We start from the raw sequence: 20,137 nt of genomic DNA on the forward strand, positions 1-20,137 counted from the left end.
TTCCATAAGTTGTCCTTCCTATCTATTAGTTTAGTATAGCGTCTAATATCCCTAGCTTTCCTTTATAGCTTTATAGGGTTCTCCATAGGGAACTTAGCTAGGTTACTACCGACTTCCTAGATCTTTAGTATAGGTAGCGTGATATAGGTAGTCTAGGGGCGGTGTAGTATACGGATCCGTTACGGGTTAAGCTATACGTCCTTCTTAAAGGCCTGGTCTCTACGCATAGCATCGGCCTAGTAAATAGTATTAATCTAGGGCCGTATAAGGTTTTCCATTATAATGCTGATTTCTTTTATAAAGGAAGGGGTTAGGGGTAGAGTTTCGGGCTAGATAAGCCGTCTACTCCGTACTTTAAGCTGTAAGCCTAAATAGGCTAGCCATTTTCTTTCTAAGATCATATTGTGGCTTCCTAAGTCCGTGATAAGAAAGGGGATATTATACTACCTTTATTCGTTAACGCGGAGGTAGATCCGTAAGATAGTTATAATAGGTAGCCCTATCCGTCCGTTATAACCGCAAATAGGGATTAGTTTGGGCAGTTCTTTAAGGGGTGCATTTAAAAAGTTAGCCAGTTTTATAGCGCACTTTGTGTTAATTAAGGTAAAGGCATTTACTCCTAAGTCAGCTAAAGTAGAGGTTAAAACTTAATATCTATTATAAAATAAAGTATAAGGGATAGTGCAGCTTCTTCTACTAACTAGCCGACCTAGATTAATATGTAATATATCAATCCCTTTTAACCCTAGAGAGGAGTCTTCCTCTAGAGTTCCTCTTTTTCCAGCTCCGTACTGTCCTCCTAAATTAATAGGACCTTATTTATCCTTACCTTTGTTAGGTAGTTCCTTACAGGGTAGCCTATTTAACCGCACGAGAAGTAAGCTCCTTAATTACTAAGGGCCTATATACGGGGGTCGCTATATATAGGCCGGGTATACACTAGGCCCGTAGTAGGGGTAGCTACGCGGCTAGCTGCCGAGTTAGCTATAGGAGTTGCTAATCGTGCCGGGGCACTACGGGCCGTACTTGTAGTACTTGCGGCCTGGTTTGCAAGGTTTCTAGTTTTTAGCCAGTTAGCGCGTGCCTTAATTTAACGGAGGCCTTAGTTAATAGCTAGGCAATAGTCCGTAAGTTCCTTTAACGTCTATGCCGTAGTATAAGCTGGTAATACGGCCCGCTATAGGTCCAGGGTAAGCTTATTAAAGAGGTCTAGCAGCAGGTCTTCCTAGGGGATCTGGGCCTATCCGGCCAGGTATAGAAAGCGGGTTTAAAAGGCCAAAAAGGTCTCCGTTATTTTTATATTTAGGCTTTTATAACTAAGGCGGGCGTTTTATACTTTAAAAGGGTCCTTATAAATAGAAGACAAGTATTTAATTATTTCTTCTTTAGAGATAAAGGGGTCTGCTAAGTCTTTAGTGTATCGCGGGCGTAAATGCGTCTAGGCGTCTCCGCTAGTACGGCCAAAGATATAGGCTATTCTGGCTCGGGCGTTAGGGAAGTGGTCTATATTAACTTCAAGCTTATCCTATAATTGGAGCTTCCAATTGTTAAATATAGGGTCGGTTCTGTCTGTAAGTAGTAGGGGGTCCGCAACCTTTGCTAACCGCTTTAGTGCTATATAGGCCTTAGTGGATCCACTAAGGCGCTAGGATAGGGCCTAAAGGACTATAGTAAGTCTTTGGTTGTCTAATAATAACTTATTATTAGATACAGGGGTATCTCTGGCTTTAAGCAGCTCTCGCAATTATTTAATTTCGGTATTAGTAGCCGCAAGCTCCGCCTAGGGGGTTAAAACATTAATTATTTCTTCGTCTGAAGTATTTAAGGGTCCTGCAGCTGCTTTACCTACTGCTATAGTTCGTGGTATGGTGGTAAGGGTGTTAGGTAATTCCGGGTAATTTCTTTAGGGGTTCTAGTCTATGCGTATCTTGTAGGTCCTTTCCTTAGGGTTCTGTTCTTTTCTTTTAGGTCCTGTCCTTATGGTCCTAGTGATGTCCTTAGGGTCCTATTCTGTGTTCTTATAGATATATTTAAGTTCCTTCTCAGGAAGAAAGAGTAGAGTGAGCTTTAGATAATATTAGCGACTTAGTTAATTAAGACATAAGTACGGCAAAATGGTCGCGTAAGCCTATACGATTGGATTGTCTATAAACGAGAATCTAAAGCTAAAGAAAGGAAAGGAGAAGAAGGGGAGCGCCGCTCGAAGCTATATACGATCTTCGCGTCACGTGACCGCAATATGCGGCAATCTGTGGCAACTTGCTGGTGCGTAGTTCTGCTAAGTTCTGCCAGTGCCGTAACACCCCTTAAACCTTAAACCTCTTCGGACCTTACGGAAACCTCTTACCCTTCTATAAACTGTTATGGACCCGTTAATTGCCTTTACAGACCACTATAAAACCTCTTAAACTGTTATAGACCCGCTAATTGATTTTACGGACCTTTATAAGACCTCCTCTACCCGCTATAAGCTACTACTACCCACTATAGCTTATATAAATATACTACGCTATATAATATAGCAGATAGAACTAAGCAAATTAGTAAAGGTTAAAAGAAGTAGAGTTAGGGAGTCGACCTTACGTTTACGGACGGCGTTAACAACTATATTAATTTTAAAATCCTTAAATACGGATACTATAAGCTTCTAAATAACGACCTATAGGAGTAATATAAGGAAGACTTTGCGGACTTTATGGAAGCTATTCTTAAGGCTTGCAACCCTACTGCTATCTATAACCTATAAACCCTTTTACGTTACTAAGGTATATAGGTTAAAAAGAATAAACGAGTTACTGTTATATGGTCCTTATATAATATAATATAGGAGGAGGACTAAATAGAATGGACTAAAGAGGAAATCCTAGACTAGGTTAAAGCCATTAATAAACTCTTTACTTCTCCTAAACTTAATAGCATTACTAGCCTTATACCTAACCTACTTAACTAAATTCGTTTTATAAACCTAAGTAATTTTAGAATTAATCTTATGGGCTAAAGCATACCTAGTACTTAAGTTACGGACCATAATACCCCCGTAAACTAAAATACGGACTAAAACCCTTCCGTCGCCTAAGCTATAGATCTATAACCTACCTAAGTTATAAATCCGCAACTTACTTAAGTAAAGACCTATGGTAAGGAGCTAGCTAACTTAGCTAAGCTCTATACTAACGAATCCAAGTATAGCGGTAAAAACGATAAATTTAACTTTAAACTTACTATCTTTACGGACCTCTATTGGAAGGCTAATATTCCTAAATAGGAATTTAGCTAAGCTTATTCCACTATACTGCGCGGCCTAGCCCTTAACTACTACTACACTAACCTTAAGAGCAACCCCCTTAGTGTTCTCTTTAATAAGCTATATAAAGCTATACGTAACTACTTTAAAGGGCTAGAATATAAGCGTAATATCCTTACCTAATAGAATGCAACTAAGTTACGGACCGTAATTAACAAGAATACCAAAAAATTAACTATAGAGTGCCTGCAAATTCTTATTAAAGACCTTTAGCACCTATAGCACAGCCTTAATATTAAGCTTTAAATAGATGACTTCCTATATAATAAGCTTATTACAGCTTACTAGGAAGTAAAACCCTATAAATACGCCTATTATAAGCCCGCAGATACTATAGCTGGCCTTATTAACAATTTACGGTCCTCTATTGCAATATATAAAGTTTTAAACCCGTTAGGTAGTACTTAAGCCTTTATTACAGACCTATAAAACCTATAAACTAACTTAGATGCCTACTTTACGGACCGCCGCTACTGCTAGCAGTACCTATACCGACCAAGTCCTACCTATAACCCCTATAGTAACTCCCGTATAAAAGTATACCCCCACAGATAAACTAGCTAGAAGTGTTTTATGTGCGGTAAGGAAGAATATTAGTCTATAAGGCATACCTAGAAAGAACGTAATAAGTCTAAGAAGAGATTTAATAATTGGATTAACTAGTTTATCTTAGACTATAAAGGAAAGGAAGTAGAGGAGTCTCTTAACAAGTTAATAGAAGCCCTTATAATTAACTTTAACTTAGATATTTAGGAATAAAAGACCTTAAAGATATTATTAACTACCTTTAGACCTTTTACGGACGGCTAAGCCTTTAATATTACAACCGTATTAGCTAACCGCTCCTTCGTACACTTAATTGCACCCGAGAACTAGCCTATAAGTATACCTATTAGACCCATTACGGACGTTATAGACCGTAAATAGGACCTATTTGCATATATTACTACAGAACACTATACCCCTAAAGAATTCTACGGCGTTATAATTAATATAGGTACCTTTAAGAAGTCTACTATAGGTTATAGACAATACCTTATATATAAGACCACTATAAACGACAATACGGATATTAATACTATGCAAACTAGGGCCGTAAACATCTAATTCAGTATTAGCTTAACCGCATTAATTAGATTAGTTAAAGTTAAAACTCTAATTAGCCTAGTTAACTTCTATATAGTAAAAGCGGATATACCTTTTCTACTCTACCTTACAAATATAGATAGGTTATAGGTTTACTATAATAACGTTACGGACACCTTAATTAGCCCTATAACTGCCCTAGGAAGTAAGTATATTGCCCTACTAATTATATAACAATTTAGACACCCGTTCCTTATATAGGGAGAGACTTTATAGACCTATATTTAGGAATCTTTTAACTATAACCTATACTACCTTACTAGTACTAAAATTTACCGCCTATACCACTGTTTTGGCTACTTATTAGCCGAAAAGCTATATAGAGTCCTTAAACGCTCTAGATATAACAACGTTAATAAAAAGGCAATTAACTACCTAACTAAATACTGCTCCTTTTACTAGAAATACGGACGTTCCCTAGGCCGATTTAAGTTTACCCTTTATAAGGATCTTAATTTTAACCACTTAGTGTACGTAGACATTATGTATATTAACGGCAGCCTAGTATTATATATAATTAATAAGGCAACCCACTATTAAGCCGCCCGTTAGTTGTAAAATATATTTATAAAATATACTTAGGATATTTTATAGACCTACTAGATTAATATATACCTTAGACCTCCTAAGTATATTACCCACAACGCTAGTAAGAACTTTATTAGTAAGGAATTCCAATAGTACGCTATGGCTATGGCTATTTTAATAAAAGCCGTTTTAGTTAAGGCGTACTAGTCTATTAGGCTTATTAAGCGAGCTTACCTAGCTTTATAAAGAGCTTATTAGATTATTACAGACAAGTATAAGGATATCTAAAAGGAACTAGCTTTACAGATGGCCGTAAAAGCCGTTAATAACACTACTAGCCCTAACGGGCTAGTACCTACCCTCTTAGTTTATAGAGCCTACCTAAGAATAGGCAAACTAGACCCTCCTGCCCCATTTATTATAGATTTAGCAGCTATAATACGGAAGGTAATAGCTAAAATAGTTAAATTATAGGTAAAACAAACTGTTAATAACGCTCTATACTACTATAACGGACCTAATATAACCTTAGTATATAACCTACCGCTTAATTCTAAAGTCCTTATATAGCGTAAGAATGGCAATTAAACAGGACCTTATTGTTTACTAGCTATAGAAGATAAAACATACTACGTATAACTTCCTAGCGGACCAACTACATCAGGAAATTTTTTTTTAGGCACGTTGTCGCAAGCGAAAATCAGGGTCTGCAAAACCTGCGTAAGTCGCGATTTTAGCGATTTGCGGCAACTTACGGCAATTTGCTACAAACACATAGGCTACTCGTGCAAATTACTACAAATTACTACAAATATACAGGCTACTCGTGCAAATTACTATAAATTACTGAAATCGCGGCTTATACAGGTTTTGCAGACCCTAATTTTTAGCTGCAATAACGCGCCTAAAAAAAATCCTAATACTATAACCACAAAGCTCTACATAAAGCTCTGCACGAAGCTCTACACGAGGCTCTACACNAAGCTCTACACAAGGTTCTGCACAAAGCTTTACACGAAGCTCTGCTCGAAGCTCTATATAAAGCTCTGCTCGAAGCTCTGCTCAAAGCTCTATACGAAGCTCTACACGAAGCTCTGCACGAAGCTCTACACAAAACTCTACACGAAGCTTTACACGAAGCTCTGCTCGAAGCTCTACATAAAGCTCTGCTCAAAGCTCTGCTCGAAGCTCTACACGAAGCTCTACACGAAGCTCTACATAAAGCTCTGCTCGAAGCTCTGCTCGAAGCTCTACACAAAGCTCTACACAAAGCTCTACACGAAGCTCTACTCAAAGCTCTGCACAAAGCTCCGCACAAAGCTCCGCACGAAGCTCTACACAAAGCTCCGCTCGAAGCTCTGCGCAAAGCTCCGCTCAAAGCTTTACACGAAGCTCTACACGAAGCTTTGCACGAAGCTCCGCTCGAAGCTCTATACAAAGCTCTGCTCAAAGCTCTACACAAAGCTCTGCTCGAAGCTCTACACAAAGCTCTGCTCGAAGCTCTACACAAAGCTCTGCTCGAAGCTCTACACAAAGCTCTGCTCGAAGCTCTACACAAAAGCTCTGCTCGAAGCTCTGCTCAAAGCTCTGCTCGAAGCTCTGCTCGAAGCTCTGCTCGAAGCTCTACACAAAGCTCCGCACGAAGCTCTGCTTAAAGCTCTGCTCGAAGCTCTACACAAAGCTCCGCACGAAGCTCCGCACGAAGCTCTACACGAAGCTCCGCTCGAAGCTCTACACAAAGCTCCGCTCAAAGCTTACACAAAGCTCTACACAAAGCTTTGCACGAAGCTCCACTTAAAGCTCTACACAAAGCTCTGCTCGAAGCTCTACACAAAGCTCTACTTAAAGCTCTGCTCAAAGCCTACACGAGGCTCTGCTCGAAGCCTCTACGCGAAGCTCTGCTTAAAGCTCTGCCACGAAGCTCTGCACGAAGCTTTACACAAGGCCTCTACACGAGGCTTTACACGAAGCTCTGCGTACAGAGGCTCTGCACGAAGCTCTACTCGAAAGCTCTCCATAAAGCTCTATACGAAGCTCTACACAAAGCTCTACGTACGGAGGCTCTGCACGAGGCTCTGCGCGAAGCTTTTGCGTACGGAGGCTCTGCACAAAGCTCCGCATGATACATTACTATCGGGTCCCCGCTATATTCCCGATAGCCTCTACACATACACCTAGGTAGCCACCTTAATTTTTTACCCTTCCTTCCTTACATCCTCCCTACCTAGGGAGGCACCAGAACGGCAGCAGCTGAGGAACCGTCGCCAGAACCAGACGACCGCGTCGCCAGAACCAGACGACCGTCGCCAGAACCAGACGACCGTCGACCGTCGCCAGAGCCAGACGACCGTCGTCAGAGGCCAGACGACCGTCGCCGGAGTCAGACGACCGTCGCCGGAGCCAGACGACCGTCGCCAGAACCAGACGACCGTCGACCGTCGCCAGAGCCAGACGACCGTCGCCGGAGCCAGACGACCGTCGACCATCGCCAGAGCCAGACGACCGTCGTCAGAGCCAGACGACCGTCGCCGGAGCCAAACGACCGTCGCCAGAACCAGACGACCAGACGACCGTCGCCAGAACCAGACAACCGTCGCCCCAGAACCAGACGACCGTCGCCAGAGCCAGAGCCAGACGACCGTCGCCGGAGGCCAGACGACCGTCCGACCATCGCCAGAGGCCAGACGACCGTCGACCATCGCCAGAGCCAGACGAACCGTCGGTCAGAGCCAGACGACCGTCGCCGGGGCCAGGACGACCAGACGACCGTCGCCAGAACGCAGACGACCGTCGGGCCAGAGCCAGAGCCAGACGACCGTCGCCGGAGCCAGACGACCGTCGACCATCGCCAGAGCCAGACGACCGTCGTTAGAGCCAGACGACCGTCGCCGGAGCTAGACGCCGTCGCCAGAACCAGACGACCGTCAACCGTCGCCAGAGCCAGACGACCGGTCGCCGGAGCCAGACGACCGTTGCCAGAACCAGACGACCGTCGACCGTCGCCAGAACTAGACGACTAGACGACCGTCGCCAGAACTAGACAACCGTCACCGTCGCCCAGAACCAGATGACCGTCGCCAGAACCAGACGACCGTCGTCAGAGCTAGATAACCGTCGTTAAAGCCAGATAACCGTCGCCCAGAACCACACAACCGTCGCCAGAGCTACACGACCTCGCCAGAGCCATACGACCGCTGCTAGAGCCAGACAACAACCGTTAAACAACCAGCCAGCGAACACTATAAACGATTTAATTGATAGATTAAATCAAGGTAAATAGACAGGTAGGTATAGATAAATAGATAGATAGATAGACAGATAGACAGACAGATAAAATAGTAGGCAGGTAGCAGGCAGGTAGGTAGGTAGGTAGATTAGGTTAGGTAGGCAGGCAGGTAAGTAGGTAGGTAGGTAGGCCTAGCAGATTGTTAGGAATACCGTTAATTAACGATTTGGAGCCTCTATAAGAGGCTTTCCCTTTACCTAAGTAGATAGCTCTATATTTTTTATATAGTTATAATATAAATATATTTAAAAGTATATTATAGCAATCTATGAAAATATATAATTATTTAATAAATTAGAAAATATTTATTAAGGTGTTTTTTGTTGCAAAACGTGCGAAATGTGCGAAATGTATAAAACGTGCGAAACGCATAGGCTCTACGCGAGGTGCTGTAAAACGCACAGGCTCTGCGCGAGGTGCCGTAGGCTCTGCGTAGCTCTGCGCAGGTTGCTGCAAAACGCACAGGCTCTGCGCAGCTCTGCGNAGGTTGCCGNAAAACGTACAAACCGCTAACGACCATATACCACTGCCGCGATTGTACAGTTTGCGCAACTTGCCGCAAACTGCAACAATACGCCTAAAAAAAAAATTCCTGATGTAGCTTTAAAAGCACGTCTATAAAACCCTATTTTCGGTCTAAAAATACCTATAACGTTAAACCAGATAAACCGGAAGTACCTGCTAAACCAAACGAACTAGAAGCACCCCTACCTACTCTAAAAGTCCCCTATAAACCCACTAAACCTACTAAATCTGCTATAAAGCGTAGCCGAGGACGCCCCTAAAAGTACCCCGTAATAGAGAGCTACCTAACCTCTATAGGTACATCCGTAAGGCAACCTCCGCCTATAAATATATTAGTTCTAGTATAGAAAACCCCTTTTATAAACTTACAACGTAAAGAGATTAATAGACTACTTAAAAAGGGCGTCTTTACGGTTATAACGGAGAAAGACGTTCTGTAAGGTGTCCGTATATTTAACTTACGCTTTATTAATAAGATTAAGCACTCTAGTACTAATAAAGCCTTTAAGAAATTAAGGCTTATTATATAAGCCTATAACGACTAGGGAAAGAACCTAGTTCTTACATAATCGCCTATAATTTAACGAGTTAGTTAACGGATTATACTTGTATTTACGCCTAGACTATAGCAAACCAAACCCGTAGCCCTCTACTTATAAGATATCTCGCAAGCCTATATATAGTCTAATACCTACCTAAGTAGGGATATCTTTATACGACCACCCTATGAGCTTAACCTATAACTAGGAATAATTTTATAGGTTATAAAACTACTTTATAGAGTGCCGGAAGCTAGAAACCACTGGTTTAAAACATATCACTAGTATTACGTTAGTAAACTCAAAATAGAATAGTTAACCGACGACCCCTACCTCCTATATACCCCATTAAACGGCCTTAATATCGTTAGACTCTAAACAAATAATACCCTCTTTCTAGTAAACTAGGCTTTTACGGACGCTAAAGAGACTAAACTATAAGAGGTAAAGTTCTTAGTAAAGCCATAAGAGTAGTTAACTAAGTAGACTCTAATTAAGTTTAATAGAGGCTTAATTATATAAAAGGGTAACCTAATTTAGCTAACTTAGGAATGCCAAGCTTAAAACCTAAGGCTTATTATAGCAAAGCCTATAAACCTCACTAGTTCCCGCGAAGAGACCTATAAAACTATAAATATAAAGAACTAATGCGTTGTATAGCGTATAAGAGGCGCCTATATTACCACAGTCTGTTAACCCAAATCTGCCTATAATTTATCCTTTATGGCCCAGGTAACAGATCCGTAAGAGGAAAATATTAAGCAGCTAAATAAGCGTATTTAGTGGCAAATTAACAATGCAATAAGAGGACTTACTTTTGTACTACTAGACCTAAATTCCCTTAGTATACTAGTATTTATAGACGCCTCCTTTACTAATAACAGGGACCTATTATCGCAAATTGGCTTTATAATTATACTTACGGACTATAATTAGGACGCAAATATACTATATTAGTCTTTAATTAAATGCAAATAAGTAACCCGTAGTGTACTAGCTTCTAAACTATATATACTAGCTTATGGCTTTAATATAGCAGCCGTAATTAAATTAATAATTCAGAAGATCCTATAATTAGAGCAGTTACCCCTAGTTTTATACACCAATTTAAAGTCCCTCTATAACTGCCTAGTTAAACTAAGTATGACATAAAAGAAGAGGCTTATAGTCGACTTAATATGCTTACGTTAGGCCTATAAACGACGTAAGATTACGAAGGTTAAATAGATCAGCAGTAAAGATAACCTAGTAGACGCTATAACTAAGGCAAAGCCGTACTAAGCTCTTAAAACCCTAATTAATATAAATAAGCTTAACCTAAAGGTTATAGAATGGGTGGAACGAGACTAATAAAGTACTTGTGGTTTATTTACGGCCTATCAAAAAGCCGTATAGCTTATTTACGGCCCGTTAAAAGGCCGTACGGTTTATTTTACGGACTATAAGTAGGACTTATAACTAGCTTAGAGCACCGTTTAGAAGGCAGTCCAGAAGGCACCTCGGGAGGGATTTCCTATGTATTTCTTTTGTGTTTTACGGCTCTATTAAAGCAATTACGGAGGTTAGATACAAGCGAGTCATTTTTAAGTACCGCTAGTATATAATTATAGCACATAGTATACCAAACGCGTAGTTACGCGTTTGGTGCACTAACTACTCAAGTGCTAACTAATTAGGGGGAGGCGCGTTAGTATATAAACTATGTAGTCTACCTTAATAGAATTAAGAGTTACTATTTATCCAAAAGAGTATATAATACTATACGTATTTCATGCCCCTAGATATAACTCAATTGTATTATTAAATTAATACAAATATATAAAAATAAGTGATAATAAGTCCACGACTATATTCACTTTTTCTACCCCTTCTCCTTCTCCTAGCCTATTTAGGACAGGAGAAAAAAGAGGACATCCTTAGTCTTCTACTAAAAAAGAAAACTAAAAACCTATAAAAAAGATTTTAAAAAAAAAACTAATAACTTTTACGGCTGGTATACCTAGTATATCTTTCCCTCTCCTTTCTCCTAAATAATACCTATAAAAGGCCCTAGAAAGCCTAATACAGGCTTATAAAAGGCTAGAAGAAGAAAAAAACGAAGAAGAAAAAGAATAAGTTAAATAGCTAGAGGACTATACACGGAGTATTTTAGTAGGAGAAAATCCCTTTATAAAAGGAAAAGAAAGGCAAAAGATATCCTACAAGGATTAGTTGAAGAAGTAAAAGCTCTCCGTAAGGAGGTAACTCCTACTAAGAAAACCTACGCAGAGAGACTAAAGAAGAACCTCCCTTCCTTATCCCCCCTACCCTCCTTACTAATACCATCTCCTACCCCTTCTACTTCTACTAGAAGTAAAAAAAAGCAGCTATAAGAAAGGAAGCTAGTCCTTATTACAGACCAAAAGGACTAACCCCTAATACCTTCTCTATATAAAACAAAGTCAATTAACTATTTGCATTAAAACTGTAAGTAGAACTAAAACTAAAACCTTAGGTTTAAATTATAGCCTATAGGGTTCCTACCCTACCTTTCCTAGGAGAAGGAGGCTCTAAGCTTCTAAAAGAAGAAATTAAGACCTTTAATCCTATAGGGATATAAGGATTACCTAGATGGATCTTATCTAGTAAAAAAAGACACAATCCATAGACCAGATTTAGCTCTATAGTCTTTACTATAGAGAATAAGGAGAAAAGATAAGAAATCCTTAAATAAAAAGAGATTCTAATTACGGGTATAGCTACTAAGGTAGTAAAATACCTAGAAGTCTCTCCTACTACGCAGTGTACTAGCTGCCAAAAATTTAGCCATATAGGAGATAGATGCTCTACTAGGGCCTATAGATTTTATACGGCTGCACATTTATCTAAAGACCACTACTGTCCTACCTGTTTAATAATAGGTAAGGCTTGCAAGCACACTACCCCTCTTTGCATTAATTGTAAGGGAAAACACTTTACTAATAGTAAAGACTGCAAGACTCTTAAAGCAGCTAAACTAGTAGATACTAGCTTAGAAGATTCTATAGAAGAATAAAAACAAGATCCTAGAAGCCTATTAGGCCTTTAATAAAACAATATTAGAGAGTAAAGGGATAGAAGCAAATTGTAAAAGGATAGGAATAGATATTAGGATTTCCTATAGTTTTTCCTACCGTTTTCTCATTCCCTAGTAGTTATAGTAACTTAGTATCTTACTAAGGAGCTATAAACCCTTAGGGGTTTATAAACTATTAGGATATAGCTACTAGTACATATTAAGCTGCCTAGAAAGGATTTATATATATAAAACTATAGCGCTATAGCCTAGAGGCTACATGTATAGTATTATACGTAGTATAATATAACGGATATAAATAAATAAAAATGGAGATAAATAGCTTACCGCTTTCCGTACCCAGTATAGATTATTTAAATACTTAGTAATACTATTTACATCAGGAAATTTTTTTTCGGGCTCGTTGTTGCAGTTTGCGGCAATTTGCGGCAAACTGTACGGTCGCGGCAGTCGTATATAGTCTTATGCGGTTTGCGTATTTTGCGGTAAACTGCACAGAGCCTATATATTTTGCAGTAACTTATAGCAAACTACACAGAGCCTGCGTATTTTATAGCAACTTGCAGCAAATGCGTAGAGCCTATATATTTTATACGTTTTGTATATTTTATATATTTTATATATTTTGCACATTTTACACATTTTATACATTTTATATTTTACATATTTTATATTCCTATATAACTATATAAAATATAGAGCTATTTATTAAGTAATTAAGATAAGGGGGATACCCTTTATAAAGGCTCTAAATTATTAATTAGCGGTATTCCTAACGATTTGCTAGCTATATACCGATTTCCTAACTAGGCCTAGTGCCTGCCTGCCTACCTGCCTGCCTACCTACCTACCTACCTATCTATCTATCTGTCTGTCTATACCTACCTATACCTACCTACCTATACCTACTATCTATGCCTACTATCTATGCCTACCTATCTATGCCTACTGTCTGTGCCTACCTATCTATACCTACCTATCTATGCTACCTGTCTATACCTACCTGTCTATACCTACCGTCTATACCTACCGTCTATGCCTCCTATCTATGCTACTGTCTATACCTACCTATCTGTAATTTAGGGGAAAGGTCGGCCTAATTGAAGGCTCCGCCTAATTTAATTGATCAATTAATCGTATTAATTCAAATCGTTCTCTACGGCCGTTCGCTAGCTGTATATTTAAATAGTAGTCGTCTGGCTCTAGTGACGGTTGACGGTTGTTTAGTTCTAGCGACGGTCGACAGTTGTCTGGTTTTGGCGACGGTCGACAGTTATCTAGTTTTGGCAACGGTCGGCGGTCGTCTGGTTCTGGCGACGGTCCTTAGCTGGCTGCCGTTCTGGTGCCTCCCTAGGTAGAGAGGATATAAGGAAGGAAGGGTAAAAAATAAGGTGGCTACCTAGGTATATAGATAAGGGGTATACTTAGCAGAGGTACGTGTAGAGGCTATTAAGAATATAGCGGGGACCTAATAGTAGTGTGTCGCGCGTATATATAAAGGCTTTATGTAGAGCTTTATATAGAGCTTTATGCAGAGCTTTGTATAGAGCTTTGTGTAGAGCCTTATATAGAGTTTTATACAAAGCCTCGTGTAGAGCTTTATATAGAGCCTTATATAGAGCCTCTATACGTAAAGCTTTGTATAGAGCCTCGTATAGAGCCTCGTGTAAAGCTTTATATAGAGCTTCGTGTAGAGCTTCGTATAGAGCTTTATATAGAGCTTCGTATAAAGCTTTGTATAAAGCTTCATATAGAGCCTTATATAGAGCTTTATGTAGAGCCTTGTATAGAGCCTCTATACGTAGAGCTTCGTATAGAGCTCCGTGTAGAGCTTTGTATAGAGCTTTGTATAGAGCCTTATACAGAGCCTTGTGCAAAGCTTTGTGTAGAGCTTTATATAGAGCCTTGCGCAAAGCTTCGTGTAGAGCTTTATATAGAGCTTTATGTAGAGCTTCGTATAGAGCTTTATGTAAAGCTTTATATAGAGCTTTGTGTAGAGCTTCGTGCAGAGCCTTATATAGAGCTTTATATAAAGCTTTATGCAGAGCTTCGTATAGAGCTTTATATAGAGCTTTGTATAGAGCTTCGTATAGAGCTTTATGTAGAGCTTTATATAGAGCTTTGTGTAGAGCNTNGTGNAGAGCTTCGTACAAAGCTTCGTGTAGAGCTTCGTGTAAAGCTTTATATAGAGCTTTATACAGAGCCTCGTGTAGAGCTTTGTATAAAGCTTTATATAGAGCTTTATGCAGAGCCTCGTATAGAGCTTTATATAGAGCCTCGTATAGAGCCTCTATACGTAGAGCTTTGTATAGAGCTTCGTGTAGAGCTTTGTATAGAGCTTTGTAGAGAGCTTTGTGCAGAGCCTTATATAGAGCTTTATATAGAGCTTCGTGCAGAGCTTTATATAGAGCTTTGTGTAGAGCCTTATACAGAGCTTTATATAGAGCTTTATATAGAGCTTTATATAGAGCTTTATATAGAGCTTTATGTAGAGCTTTATATAGAGCTTTATGTAGAGCTTCGTGTAGAGCTTTATAGTATTTTTGTTGCATTTTTATTGCAGCCGAAAATTAGGGTCTACTTAAGTCGCAATTTGCGGCGATTTATATAGGTAGCCTATGTATTTATAGTAAATCGCCGCAAGTTACCGCAAATCGCTAAAATTGCGACTTACACAGGTTTTGCAGACCCTGATTTTCGCTTGCGACAACGTGCCTAAAAAAAAATTTCCTAATATAGCCTTATAAACGCTTTAAGCTTGTTTTAATATTATATAAATAATACCCTACGTCCCTACCTAGATATTTTTTATACTACTTATATTAACAATATTTTAATATACAGTAATAACCTAACTAAATACTAGAAATACGTTAATATTATTTTATAAGCCTTATAAGAAGCTAGCCTATAATTAGATATAAATAAATATAAATTCTATAAAATAGAAGTCCTATACCTTAAGCTTCTTATTTTTATAAATAGTATATAAGTAAACTTAAAGAAAGTTAAAGTAATTATAAACTAGTAAGAACCTAAGAACGTTAAGGACGTAAGAGTCTTTATAGGATTTGCCAATTTCTACTAATAGTTTATTAATAACTTCTCCGCCTTAGTTTTACCCCTTATAGCCCTAATACAAAAAAATTAAGTCTTTGTCTTTAATAAGGAATATAAGAAGGCCTTTATTTACCTAAAGGTTATATTTACTACCGCGCCTATACTTTAACTTAAACTAGAAGAGTATTATAAAAGCTAACTTCTCTAACTACGCTACTAGAGATATTTTATCTTAATATAATAATAAAGGAGTGTTATACCCTATAGTATACTTCTTAAAATAACTAAGTTTAGCTAAATATAATTATAAGATCTACAATAAAAAACTGCTAGCTATTATTAGATATTTTAAACAATAGTAACTAGAACTAAAAGGTGCTGGATTTCTAATTAAAGTTCTTAGCGATTATAAGAATCTATAATACTTTACAACTATAAAATAGCTAAGCTACCGCTAGGCCCGCTAGTTAAAATATCTGTTTTACCTCTAATTCTTAATTATATACTAACTAGGCGCTTAAGGTTAAAAGCGTAACACCCTAATATAACGCACGCAGGACGCACTAGCACTAGAAAAAGCGCGCTCCTAACTTTAACTAAACCCTACTTCGCCCTAAGCTATTTAATCCACCTACTAAAGACCTTATAGTATACATCCTTAAAATACCTAAATAATGAGTTTATCTAAGAGACATTTAAGCTAATTTAAGATAGAGTTAGACGCTTTAAAAAGATCTCCCTAAGTAAATATAAAGCTTATAAAGACCGCTTATACTACTAAAACCGCCTAGTTATACCTAACTATAATAAACTTAAGCTTAGGCTCCTTAAACATATATATAATTTACTAGTAGCTAGCCACCTAGGCCAAGGAAAAACTCTAAAATTACTTTAATAAGAATACTACTAGCCGAATATATATAATATAATATAAAGATACGTCTTTAGCTATTATATCTACTAACGAGCTTAAGCTTTATATAAGACGTATAACGGCCTTTTAAAGCTATTACCTATTTTAGACTAAAGATAAAAGAATATTTTAATTAACTTTATTATAGATCTCCCTATAAGTAAAGACTATATAAATATTATGGTAGTTCTAAACTAACTATCTAAGATAAGATACTTAATTACCTACTCTAATATATTAACACCTACTATTGCTTAACTATTCCTAGATTATATATAGAAACTCTATAGACTTTCTGAAACAATTATCTCTAATAAAGGCAGCCAGTTTATCTCTATATTTTAGAAAAAATTAACTATTTAACTCTATATTAAAGCACTATTATCTACTATATACTACTTAGAGGACACACTCTAAATATTAGGAGCTCTTGCTGCACCCGGCCTAAAAAGACCAAAACCAACTAAAAAGAACCCTGAAAAACACCTAGAGAATCCCCCTAAGATATATGCATCGTAGGGGAGGCATATATCAACCGACGGTGGCTCGCACTCGTGCGCAACCGCCAGATCTACGCCTAATAACGGCCCTCTATAATAAAGATAGGCGAATACCACACTACAAAGCAGAAATACCTCTATTAAAAAGGCATCTAATAAAATATAAAGCCTACTAGACGCGTCTAGTATCCAGAATTATAGGGAAGTAATTATTAGCTATAACGAACTAATATAGCTAGTAGAATAGCTCCGCTAGTCCAGTAAACCTTAGGCGCCCCTTTAGCAAACCCTTAATTAAATCCTCCAACGGCTAAGCAAAATTAAAAATAAATAAAACCCCCCTTTACTAGCGAACCGCACTTAGGCCGCCATAGCCGCGCTTTTATAGCATAGGGAACCTACCCCCCTTAAGATAAGAACTAGGTATATAATTATAATATAACCAAATATAGAAAAAGTAGAGAGGCTTAGGGGATAATTAATAATAGAAGTCCTTATAGAGATTTATAAAGAGGTCTATAACGCAGTTATAGTCTAATACCTTAGGAGCGGAGATATTAGAGTTACCCTAAAGGACTAATAGGTAAAGGAATAAGCTATAAGGGTAGGGGATAGGCTAGGAGAATATATTGGCATAAAAGTGCTCTATAAAGACTACCTAGTTAAAGTCCTAGTGGTTCCTATAAGCCTTAGGGTAGAAAAGGGACGCTAGGTGGATAACACAGTAACTATATAGGAGATAGTAAAATATATAAAACGCCTTATACTAGGCCTTAAGATTACCTAAATCTGATAGCTTTAATAGGAAAATGCAAATTAAGTAAATAATAAGAATAATAAGAGGATATAAGGGTCGCTAGAGACTTGCTAGGGAGACACTAGTTAAACGTATAGCTCCCTTATTATCAGCATATATATACTAAGAATACAAAAACTCCTTATTTAAAAAGGAATAATTATAAATAGCCTTATATATAACGTAAGGCTCTATAACTATAGACTACGCCTAAAACAATACTACCGCTGTGTATAATAGGGATATACCTAATCCATATACGCAGTATAGGTGTGCTGCGGCTACTATATAGGCCCCTATAATATAAGACACTACTTAAATTAAGACTAAATAAAATGTATAAACTACCACTAAAGCATATATAAGGCGTAGGAGAGAAAAGACTATATTAAATACAGAAGGTAGAAGGTAAGGGCTTAATAGCTATAGGAATAACTATATACTAGGTTATATAAATGGAAATAATAGGTAATAAGCTAGGGGGACGTAGGTGCCTTTCTAGCGTTTCCTACCTTTAGTACTAGGGGGCTAGGCCAGCTATCCTAAGCCTTAATAGGCTAGAAGCGGCGCTGTGCGATATTACTAGACTATATAGGGTTATAAGGGTTATAGGAGATATAAGGGAGAGGACGCCCTATAGAAAGACCCCTATAGATAGCTATAGCAAGCTTAAAACTAGAATAATTAAGAATTAGATTTAACGCGGTAAATATATTATTTATAGTCGATCTATTAAGGGTATATAGCTAGCTAGTAAGAATAGGGGAGGAACTAAAGATAATAACAGATTTAGATATAAAAGCGCTCATCAGGAAATTTTTTTTCGGGCTCGTTATTGCAGTTTGCGGCAATTTGCGGCAAACTGTACGGTCGCGGTAGTCGTATATAGTCTTGTGCGGTTTACGCATTTTGCGGCAAACTATATAGAGCCTGCGTATTTTATAGTAACTTATAGTAAACTGTATAGAGCCTATACATTTTATAGTAACTCGCAGTAAACGCGTAGAGCCTATATATTTTACACGTTTTGTATATTTTATATATTTTATATATTTTGCACATTTTATACATTTTATATATTTTATATTTTGCATATTTTATATTTCTATATAACTATATAAAATATAGAGCTATTTATTAAGCAATTAAGATAAGGGGGATACCCTTTATAAAGGCTCTAAATTATTAATTAGTAGTATTCCTAATAATCTGCTAGCTATATACTAATTTCTTAACTAGGCCTAGTGCCTACCTGCCTACCTACCTGCCTACCTATCTATTTATCTATCTATCTATACCTACCTATACTTATCTACCTATGCCTACTATCTATACCTACTATCTATACCTACCTATCTGTGCCTACTATTTATGCCTACCTATCTATACCTACCTATCTATGCTACCTGTCTATGCCTACCTATCTATACCTACCGTTTATACCTACCGTCTGTACCTACCGTCTGTACCTTTTATCTATACTACTATCTATACCTACCTATCTGTAATTTAGGGGAAAGGTTAGCCCGATTAAAAACTCCGCCTAATTTAATTAATTAATTAATTATATTAATTCGAATCGTTCTCTATAGCCGTTTACTGGCTATATATTTAAATGGTGGTTATCTAGCTCTGGCAATGGTTAATAGTTGTCTAGTTTTGGCAACGGTCGACGGTTGTCTAGTTCTGGCGACGGTTGACGGTTGTCTGGTTCTAGCGACGGTTAACAGTCGTCTAGTTCTGGCGACGGTCGACGGTTGTCTGGTTCTGGCGACGGTCCTTAGCTGGCTGCCGTTCTAGTGCCTCCCTAGGTAGGAAGGATGTAAGGAAGGAAGGGTAAAAAATAAGGTGGCTACCTAGGTATATAGATAAGGGGTATACTTGGCAGAGGTACGTGTAGAGGCTATTGGGAATATAGCGGGGACCCGATGCAGAGCTTTGTGTAGAGCCTCCGTATGTCGCGCAAAGCCTCGTGCAGAGCCTCTGTACGTAGAGCTTTGTGTAGAGCTTCGTGTAGAGCTTCGTGTAGAGCCTCCGTATGTAGAGCTTCGCGCAAAGCCTCGTGCAGAGCCTCTGTACGTAGAGCTTCGTGTAGAGCCTTGTGTAGAGCTTCGTGCAGAGCTTCGTGTAGAGCCTTATGCAGAGCCTTGTGCAAAGCTTCGTGTAGAGCTTCGTGTAGAGCCTCGCGCAAAGCTTCGTGTAGAGCTTTGTGTAGAGCTTCGTGTAGAGCTTCGTGCAGAGCTTCGTGTAGAGCTTCGTGCAGAGCCTCGTGTAGAGCTTCGTGCAGAGCCTCGTACAGAGCCTCTGTACGCAGAGCTTCGTATAGAGCCTCGTGTAGAGCCTCGTGCAAAGCTTTGTGCAGAGCTTCGTGTAGAGCTTCGTGCAGAGCTTCGTGTAGAGCTTCGTGCAGAGCTTCGTGTAGAGCTTCGTGTAGAGCTTCGTGTAGAGCTTCGTGTAGAGCCTCGTGTAGAGCTTCGTGCAAAGC

The 20,137-nt window shown here is 38.7% G+C and overlaps 2 protein-coding genes across 2 annotated transcripts; both read left to right on the top strand.

Moving 5' to 3' along the window:
- Positions 1 to 7,206: 7,206 nt before the first annotated feature.
- K441DRAFT_651235 (uncharacterized protein) lies at positions 7,207 to 8,273 on the top strand (the record flags this gene model as incomplete). The annotated part of the gene is made up of 2 exons (XM_067647151.1): positions 7,207 to 7,998; positions 8,199 to 8,273. A coding segment is annotated over one exon (792 nt), but the record flags the coding sequence as incomplete, so codon positions are not given.
- A 3,768-nt stretch (positions 8,274 to 12,041) lies between these two features.
- K441DRAFT_491582 (uncharacterized protein) lies at positions 12,042 to 12,305 on the top strand (the record flags this gene model as incomplete). The annotated part of the gene is made up of 1 exon (XM_067641983.1): positions 12,042 to 12,305. A coding segment is annotated over one exon (264 nt), but the record flags the coding sequence as incomplete, so codon positions are not given.
- Between the last annotated feature and the right edge of the window lie 7,832 nt (positions 12,306 to 20,137).

The sequence above is a fragment of the Cenococcum geophilum genome (genome assembly GCF_001692895.1).
Source record: "Cenococcum geophilum 1.58 unplaced genomic scaffold K441scaffold_2, whole genome shotgun sequence".
Taxonomy (NCBI): Eukaryota; Fungi; Ascomycota; class Dothideomycetes; order Gloniales; family Gloniaceae; genus Cenococcum; species Cenococcum geophilum.